The following is a 9730-nucleotide window of genomic DNA, read 5'->3' as shown; positions in this document are numbered from 1 at the left end:
TGATGTTGGAAAATTAGGGTATATTACATAGGGACAGATAAAAGTTTAGCCTTTTAATCCGCCACTCATCAAATAGTTGCCTTAAAGGTTATGAACGCTCAGAGATCATTTCGATCTCCTTACTCGTAACGGGTTAATACTGGCTTATGTCCAACATAAGCATACATTGCTGCGAATTCATACACCTAGACATTTTAACTTTCAGACATAGGTTAAACTCCCACCAAAAACCGATCAATTCACAGGACAAATCAAACTATCACTCAAATGTGACGCTTAGTCAAAATTAATCCTAATGATATGTTCTCAAGACCTCCATTCAATGAACTTGTCACACTGGATTTAATAATTAGATATTCATAACTAGTTTATTTATCATTTAAACTAACATGGTATTTTTTTAAATGAAATAAAATAGGTTTTTTACGTTTAATTGAGTTTTACATATTAAAGTCACCTTTAAATGGAAACGAAAGTCGATACTTGGGGAATCCCCGTTGTGAAGGTAAATACATGCATAGTTATGAACAAGAATGGCAGGTAAATAATATTCAACTTGATATTTCACATCTATGTTTTGTTAGACATAGATTTGGTAAACAAACTATTTATTTTAAACCAGTTTTATGTTAAAAAAAAAAAGGTCAAAGTACTACTAGATAATTTCAGTATTATGGTTTGTTTACTCTGAAAATTAGTTTTCGCTTCGTACATTCCATTGCAATGTAAAGTTTTATATCATGATTATCAATACACCAAACCATGTAAACATTCATCTATAACAACAGTATTATGTGTTTACGATCATCATATTATATTAGTAAGAATATCAAATAGTTGACAGTGATAATGAAAATTCAACATCGAGATAATTTCCCCGTGCGTCTAATAATGGTTAAATTGGCTTAATTTGAGGATACATGTATCATGTCATATTCATTGACTACGTTTCAACTTCAGAGAACATATACATTGCACTTGAATCATACCATTCGGTAGGCAATATCAATTACGAAGTTAAAGAGCATGATAAACTAAAAACTCCGAAACACATGAGTAAGAAGCAGGAAAATGACAAGCTTGATATAGTCTTATATTAGAAATAAGATAAACTCATCATAGATGCCTCATATCTTGTCTTATATCTAGAAATTGACAATGAGGGTCGGTTGAAAACAAAACTTTACGACAAAAGAGATGATTTCAGCTTTCGAATTGTGAGCTTTTTATTTCTAAGTAGCAACATTCCTGCAGCACCTGTATACGGGTATATATCTCCGAATTTATACGATATTCCCGTGCTTGCATTTCCTATCATGATTTTCTTGATAAAGGGTTGCTGCTCGCAAGGAAGCTATTAAACCAAGAGTTCCAAATGGTGAAATAGAAATCATCCCTTCATAAATTTTACGGACGCCATCACGAGTTGGTTGACCGTTATGGAATAACCGTTTCACAAATGATATCAGATATGTTCCTTACGTCGTAACTACAATTCCCTTCCCTTTAATGAATGTGATCTACCGAATTAGACTATTAACCTGATTTGATATCACATAAGCAACACGACGGAGGACAAATGTGAAGCTCGATCTGCTTACCCGTCCGGAGCACCTGAGATCACAACAAGTTTTTGGTGGGGTTCGTGTTGTTTATTCTTTAGTTTTCTACTTTGCGTCATGTGTTCTTTTGTTTGTCTGTTTGTCTGTTTCATGGTTAGCCATGGCGTTGTCAGTTTATTTTTTATTTATGAGTTTGACTGTCCCTTTGGTATCTTTCGTCCCTCTTTGACACGATTGAAATTTTTTATTTGCGCCAGACGCGCGATCTTCTACAAAAGACTCATCAGTGAAGCTCGAATCAAAAAGGTAAAAGGGTCAAAATAAAGAACAAACCACAAGACCACTGAGGACAAAAAATGCCTAAATGTGTTGCCAAAAACAGATAAAGTAATATATTCCTGAGGTAGAAAAGCCTTTAGTTTTTGAAAATTTCAAAGTTTTTATAAAGAAAATACATATTATCTAAATAAAAGGTAAATATTCCGCACAATACTATGCAGTTAGTTGTCATACAGTGTACACGCTAATAGTTTTGGATAATTAAAGTCGTAATTTTGAACCATAAGCCAGTATTAACCCTTTTTTCGTTTTAAACCATTGATATCGAAATGATCAATTAAACGTTATTGAATATACAGTGGCTTTATTGACTATAACTTTTGAAAGAGGGACGGAAGATACCAAAGGGACAGTCAAACTCATAAATCGAAAATAATTTGACAACGCCTAGCTAAAAATGAAAGAAGACAAGCAGACAAACAATAGTACACATGGCACAACATAGAAAACTAAAGAATAAGCAACACGAACCCCACCAAAAACTAGGGGTGATCTCAGGTGCTCCGGAAAGTTAAGCAGATCCTGCTCCACATGTGGCACCCGTCGTGTTGCTTATGTGATAACAAATTCGTAGGTCGATTTTTTACTATTTAAATATGACATGTATAACTGCATCCGAGATGCTATTAGAAAATTGAAAAGTTCCAACATTCTGATTTTCAAACGACTTCTATTGTATTTTTTGAAGTATTAATCAGATTTCACAAAGCAGAAACAACAGAAATAGTATGATTCCTAAAATATTTAAACTGAAGACGAGGGATCAAAGATACCAAGGGACACCAACGCTCATATTTCGTAACAAACTAGCAATACAAACCAAAATTCAGTTATCATTAAAAGACAAATTATTCTTGCGTCAGTCATATTGTAGAATTATTCAATATTATAATAAAAGCAAAAAAAAATAATCCTCTTTCAAGAGAATCCAACATAGAATGTGCCAAAGTAACGACACCAAACCAATAAGCAGAAAACATGCCAAGACCACCTATGAGTTTTCAACGCAGATGGTTGCAGCATTAGCTAGTTTCTTAACAATATTGTATGCTAGTTTAGAAAAATTAATGCCACTTAAAACTCCGAAAATTACAAATAAACAAAGATTGAAAAAAAACAAAGGCTAGAGGTTTGAGTCTATGGACAGGGGCAATAAAGCGGCGGGGTAAATGTTTCATGAGATCTGAACCCTCCCCTTTTACATGTCTGTAAATATTTGGTCGTTCTTTTTATATTTAGTTATTTTAATGTTTAATGAAAATTGTTGTTAGTAATTTATAAGACTGAAATAAACACCAGATGAGTACACAGTTCCAAATAAACAATAATTATTTAAGCTTAATTACATAAAGCTGACAGGTTATTCATTAAGCTTATGATATTTTGTCTGCCGATAAATACATATTTTGTTGTATGTTGCGAGTATGTCAAACTTGTTATGGGTTATAAATCAATCAGACAGTAATCAATCAAAATATCATGATAACAGGTAAAGCTGTATTAGTATTCATCAGCTGACAAATGTGTATACAATGTGTTAAGCTATCATAGTATGTCATCATATTTGACTTTCAACTCATGATAAAATTTTAGAAAAACATTATACGGACAATTAAAAATGAATTATGTACACAAAATGAGCTGTCTCCTAGACATCTTACACATCCAGATCTCACCATATGGTCTCCATCAATAACATTTGTTACTACAACAATTCAAGCAGTTTCAAAATATGTTAAATAATTAATAAATAATTTTATACAATGATAAAACGATCTGCAATCAATATCAATTTTCATGTTATAAATACATACAGTTAACGAAAGAGATCAACATTCGATTGATATCCTTGGTTTGGGCGAAGAGCACAAACATGCGTCATAGCTTGTAGAAAGGATTATTTGTTTTTTTCAATCCTTACTTAGATTGTTCCCTCGACCATTCCATTTCAGATACTCTAAACTCTAAACTTTACATCATGGGATTTAAATATTGGATTTAGAGCGTTCCTGGTGCTAATACATTCATAAACAATGAATCTTTTCGAAGGTACTTTAGAGATTGATGTGTTTTACATTCTATTTACCTACACAAAATCTGTGAAGTTTTCAAAAAGAAAGTCAATTGTTCTGCTTCAAATCTTTATTTATATTAACTGGTAAAATCAAAGTAATACGTTATGAGTGTACCCGATTGTTTTGCCTCTTGATGTAAAGTAACAAGAATTAATCAAGTATCATTTAAACATTTTATTAACGTGTCGTGACACACCTTACAGGTGTCATTCGGTTTAACGAGAGAAATGACCGTGAAAGAATGTCTAACGGGGGTCAAGTATTGCGAAACGATCGTAAAGCTCTGGTAACGGATCGTGAAAGACTACTTTTTCTCAAACTTGTCAGTCAAACAGCTATGTGCAAGCCTCAATTTTCAGACTGTGCATGGCCCTTGCTGAACCAACAAAAATGGATCGTGTGACATAGCATTCAGTTTACATAGTAAATATTGGATAAAAACAGCAAACAAATGGATCACACGATCGAATAACTCATGGCCGGGTAGCGATGTGAAACAGTCTATAGTGGCACACGGTGTACTTTTGGTCCCAATAGGTGTAAAAGGATCTACAAAAGAAGATATAGAATGGCGAATATCGTTTTCCGCTGGAGAAAAACTTCTTATATACACATTTACACACACGCAATTGATAGGTTATGCTTTGATGAAAATTTTGATAAAAGACGTGATAGCTTTAGACTTAGATTGTAAAGAGCTGCTGTGTTCATATTTCATCAAGACCGTGATGTTTTGGATATCTGAAGAAGAAGCATTATGTATATGGAAACCTAAAAACCTGATGTCATGTTTCATGAGATGTTTCAGAAGACTTTTATATTGTGTTGAATATAATGTTTGTCCGCATTTATTTATTCCCGAGAATAATTTATTTGAAAATAAATTAAAAGGAAACGCACAGGGAATACTTATAAATAAGTTGAACTTTCTGAACAGTTGCAGTTGTAAATGTTTGTTATTGTCAGATCAAATTTCGAACTTCGACGCATTTGCATACGACGTTACCGAACAGCCTAGTGATACACATGTACGCAGTGTGAAAGCACTTTTTCAATCAATCATTTTTCTTTGAGACCATATCCCTTGGACTTTTACGATGATTTTGAAAAAAGTGATACACAAGATTTTTTCTATAAAGAGTTCCAAAATCAAACACATGTACATCTACTATATGTCAAAATTAAACAAATATGGTCAATTTATTTCATTTGATGATAAAACATATTAGACCGTTGGTTTTCCCGTTTGAATGGTTTTACACTAGTAATTTTGGGGTCCTTTATAGCTTGTTGTTCGGTGTGAGCCAAGGCTCCGTGTTGAAGGCCGTACTTTAACCTATAATGGTTTTATTTTTAAATTGTTATTTGGATGGAGAGTTGTTTCATTGGCACTCACACCACATCTTCCTATATCTACATCTAGACGTTGAGATAAAAGAAATAAATCAATATCTTAATAACAATTTCATTATTGCATGCTTTTTTCTTTTGATCTATATTCGGTATGCTTTGAAAAAAATTGTCTTATATTTTTTAAATACGATTGCTGATACTAAGATGAAAATGTAGAAAAAAAGGTTTTTAATTTGAATCATAGCGTATGCCGAAAAACTGAATTACATATGTAGAAAAAAAGTGGAAGAACAAGTTTAAAATAAAAGAAAATATAGAGTAACACATTACAGTTATTTAAAGCTGGGATGTATGTGTATTTCATCACATGTTACCAAAATGGTTAGTGAATCTTTCATTTTCTTACAACACTACTTCCACTTATATGACGACTCAATTGTGTAATGAGCAACATTAAAATTTGAGTATACCATAAATCGGCTACAACTTTAATAAAAAAAAAACTTAATAAGATATTCACAAGCAAACAGCATTTCTCCACAGCTGTAGGAAGTAAAATCCCAGCCATAAAATTTATCAAAGGTACCAGGTTTATAATCAAATATGCCAGACGCGTGTTTCGTCTACATAAGACTCCTTGGTGACGTTAAAGTCACAATAGTTAGAAAACCAAACAAGTACAAAGTTAAAATGCATTAATTGCATTGAGCATCATTATGAAACTTAAATATTTTCTTAGTGGTATAGGTTTTAAGGACAAAAGTGCTTAAAATCTAAGCTAGATTATAACCTCGTGTTATATTTTAAAAAGAAAGGAAAACATATACTAATTTTTTATATTAAATGTTACTTCTTTAAATTGACAACTAGTATTTGTTTATTACAAATTAATGACCTCGATTTGGTTTGTTTGTGCTGGTCCGGTATAAAGTACTTACCAATCGATCAAATAATATGAATAACTATATACGCATGTACGGAAATACATGCTATTTTGAGATTCAGAAAGAAGCAAAACCTCGATAAACGAAAGTGGAAATCATAAATAATTCTTATAGGTCCATTACATTGCTTCAAACAATTATACTAACACATTAACTTACTCAGGTAAATTATTCATTTATGTCATAACATCCGAAATGTGTACCGGCATGTAATTATTTTCTAAATGATATGTGTGTATTAATCATTCTTAATAAAAGGTACATGTATTTTATAGCAACTAATATCAATTAAATTAATACTACACAACTTCCAGATTCAAATCGTACCGTGTATTACGTAACGCTTTATTTTCATTTATCTATACACACTCGATAAGTCGTTTATCTTTCATTGTACATTGATGACACAGTCACTCACACAACTAACAACATAGGCATTTATTTATTATAGGGATCCAGTCCATTGAACGGAATATATAAAGCGTAATAGCATAAATTTATTGATTGCAAAGTCAATGTCTAGAAGGAAAACCCGATTTTCAGAATCAGGTAACGTTTATTATAGAATGCACATCAAACATGATACATCAACATTAAAATGGAGTACACATATATGACTAAATACACCTTTAGGTTAGTAAATGTTTTAAACAACAAATTATGTTGCCAATCCTATTCATTTTTCACTAAAGCATCGTTCTATGTATTTGCAACAAATCAGCCTGTCGTCCAAACATCGTCTTACTAGGTATTCTTTTTCGCAGATTCTATACACTCCTGCGACAACTATTCGAGCAAGACTACATTGTTGATGCTAAATATGAAGTTCTCACAAATACAGTCTCGTCAATTCTATGGACATTTAAACATGGGTTATGATTGTCAAGGCAACATTGAATAAAGAATAAAATACAATATTATAAATATTTAAAAGTTTCCGAAAGGCAATCCACAAAGAACAAACTCGAAATAATTATGATTGGACGTAGTACACCACCTATTTAATGAATTTAGGGAACAAAGTGTGTATACTGGAGATGAATTTATACGAGTTGTTCCTTCTTGTTTCCACATCCCATATCTGAAGCGTGTGATGTAGTTATAGCAAACATACGATATCGTTATTAAGTCTTGTTATTTGTATTCATCTCAGTGTTGTGTCCATTGTTCATCTGCAAGCCTTTCTGAATTAAAACTCTACTCTAACAACCTTTACTAGTGAACAATTTCAGGTATATCTAATCATGGTAATCAATAAATGAAAAAGACAAAAACAAAGTGGGGATTTATTCTGTAGTCAAAACGCATCAAACATAAATGAAGTAATACTGAGTGTAGAAACAAATGACGGACGTTTTCTGTCATGGTAACACTTTAATATGTAAATAATCATTGCTGTGTAGATGTTTTTAAACGTAAAATAGGAAATCAAAAATGCATAGGTTTTCTTTTTACCTAAAACCAATTGGATATACTTTGAAATTATTTGATTATGTTTTTAAGAAGACGTGCAAAAGAATGACCAGTCAAATGGAAAAAACAATGCGCGAGTAGATTGGACGCATTTAGAAAAGAAGTTGAAAGTGGTTACATCCCCTGGCAATTCGTTCAGCAGTTCCATCATGTACACCAAGGCAAATTACGCTCGAGTTTGCACCATTTATATTCAAAACTGGACAACTATGGAGCTCTCAAAACCGAACGCAACTATAAATACAGGATGTTTAGCATCGCCTCCACAGAACGTTGGAACAAAAATGAAGGAAGTCTTGGTAAGGAATGAGACTTTTAAAATTGAAATCAATTTCTAAAAAAAATACTGACATTTCAGTTTATTATAGGTCTGTACAAAATGTTATTTGAGTAGGGCAAACTGTCATTACAGTTCTGTATTTGATAAGTCAGAAAAATGACTGAAAAAACTAGAATTATTGTTGGTTTTTTTTATGCATGTAAAGAATTGCACACATTTAGCTGACCGTTCCAAATCAAACATAGCTTGGAAAACTATATTGTGTGAAGCAGGAACTGTTACAATGTGTAAAAGTAAACCAAAATAGGCATAACAACTTCACATATTACAATCAGTGAGTCGTCGATTCAATATCAGACTCATTTTTCTATATCTTATCATTTTAGATTGGTCACAAAGTTGGGTTTTCCTTAAGAGGAACAAGTGGAATTGTCTCTTGGTTGTTGGATAATTTAGATAGGCGTGTCATAGTGATGTGGAATGTGCCATTGTTTTCGTCGTCAAATAACCTCGCAGTTGGCATTACAAGCAGAGGAGTAAAGAATCACAATATGAATTGGTATGAGTCGATATCTAGAAATGACACAAGAGACGATATCTGCTATACAACTGGTGTTTTTCATGATCAATGCAACCAAATCATTTCTGAAGATGACACACTTGAAGTTTTAGGAGATATGGGCACTGGTTCTCGTGCAGATGTGATCATAACTGTCCGACCAAAAAAAAGGAAGTTTTTACCTATAAATTAAACATTTGTATATTCGATTGCTTTGAGTAACAGATTACTTGATTATTATTTAGTGTATCAGACCTTGTACGACAATGCTAACAGTAGAGCTATAAAAAAAACAGTACACTACTGGCTGGATGTAACACTGACACTTGAAGTTAAACCGACACTTTATAGGAAAAGAGCCATTCGTGAATTTGGAGATTTTGTTAGCACTTTATCCTACTCCTTGTGGTGACCCAACTACCTTGTTTTATATATAAAATTGATATGAAAAGTGTTCCTCAAATTTATAAAAAAAAAAAAAGTTACTATATTTAAATATGCTAAAATTAAACAAAGTGCCAACGAAGTTACTAACTGCAAGCTCATCAATGCAGTTTCGTAGCGAATAGTAAAAGCACATCACCAGTCTTAACGACAATAAACGGCCGCCTATTTTGCATATAGATCTTGAAAATGACAGAGACATGTTTCACGTGATCAATATTTGGGTCCATTCGAATATTACATTATTGTAATGAGCGTGAAATTCAACACAAAAGAATAAAAAAATAAGTGGATTAAAAAATTCAAACGGGACAAAATAAATATTTGTTTTTAATGTTACTTCCCTTAAAATTTAGATATATATATAGATATAAAGTGACTACGAAAGAGGACATTAACTTATTTGTAAACTTTTCTTGATGTATTCCCCGTTTGCATTCTTAATATCATTACACTATTATAATAGACAATATAAATTACAGGTGGGTTTTGTTTTTGTCTGTCACTTTGAAAAGTCCCCATTCATACTTTGTTATCCACTATACCTTCATTGATATGAATAAATTAAAGGAATAAACAATCAATTATATTTACCCGCACACAGCTCATGTAATCAAGATGTTCTAGTGTGGATGCAAAATACGTATTCATTAAAGACTTAATCACCAAACATCGTGGTCCTTGAACGAATAAACACATTT

The 9730-nt window shown here is 32.3% G+C and overlaps 1 protein-coding gene across 3 annotated transcripts; it reads left to right on the top strand.

Annotated features, from left to right (window-relative positions):
• The first annotated feature begins 504 nt into the window (after window positions 1-504).
• Window positions 505-9041, top strand: LOC134696318 (conoporin-Cn1-like). 3 transcript variants are annotated; one of them, XM_063558042.1, is made up of 4 exons: window positions 505-540; window positions 6725-6822; window positions 7780-8045; window positions 8413-9041. In XM_063558042.1, exons 2-4 carry the CDS (start codon window positions 6789-6791, stop codon window positions 8776-8778), a joined length of 666 nt encoding a protein of 221 aa, XP_063414112.1. In that variant the 5' UTR covers window positions 505-540; window positions 6725-6788; the 3' UTR covers window positions 8779-9041. The 3 variants fall into 3 exon arrangements, with proteins under 3 accessions (XP_063414112.1, XP_063414111.1, XP_063414110.1); XM_063558041.1 differs by having other exon boundaries at window positions 7777-8045; XM_063558040.1 differs by lacking the exon at window positions 505-540 and adding an exon at window positions 6330-6436 and having other exon boundaries at window positions 7777-8045.
• Window positions 9042-9730: the final 689 nt, after the last annotated feature.

The sequence above is a fragment of the Mytilus trossulus genome, chromosome 14 (genome assembly GCF_036588685.1).
Source record: "Mytilus trossulus isolate FHL-02 chromosome 14, PNRI_Mtr1.1.1.hap1, whole genome shotgun sequence".
Classification (NCBI taxonomy): Eukaryota; Metazoa; Mollusca; class Bivalvia; order Mytilida; family Mytilidae; genus Mytilus; species Mytilus trossulus.
The sequence above is the reverse complement of the archived record's forward strand: the minus strand, read 5'-3'. Positions and strand labels throughout refer to the sequence as shown.

Excerpts from the sequence above, each read along its gene's own strand:
- LOC134696318 (XM_063558041.1), top strand. The coding sequence starts at position 6,789 with ATGTCTAGAAGGAAAACCCGATTTTCAGAATCAG. Across the intron at positions 6,823-7,776 it reads AACCCGATTTTCAGAATCAG|AAGACGTGCAAAAGAATGAC; the intron begins GTAACGTTTATT and ends TATGTTTTTAAG. Across the intron at positions 8,046-8,412 it reads CAAAAATGAAGGAAGTCTTG|ATTGGTCACAAAGTTGGGTT; the intron begins GTAAGGAATGAG and ends TTATCATTTTAG.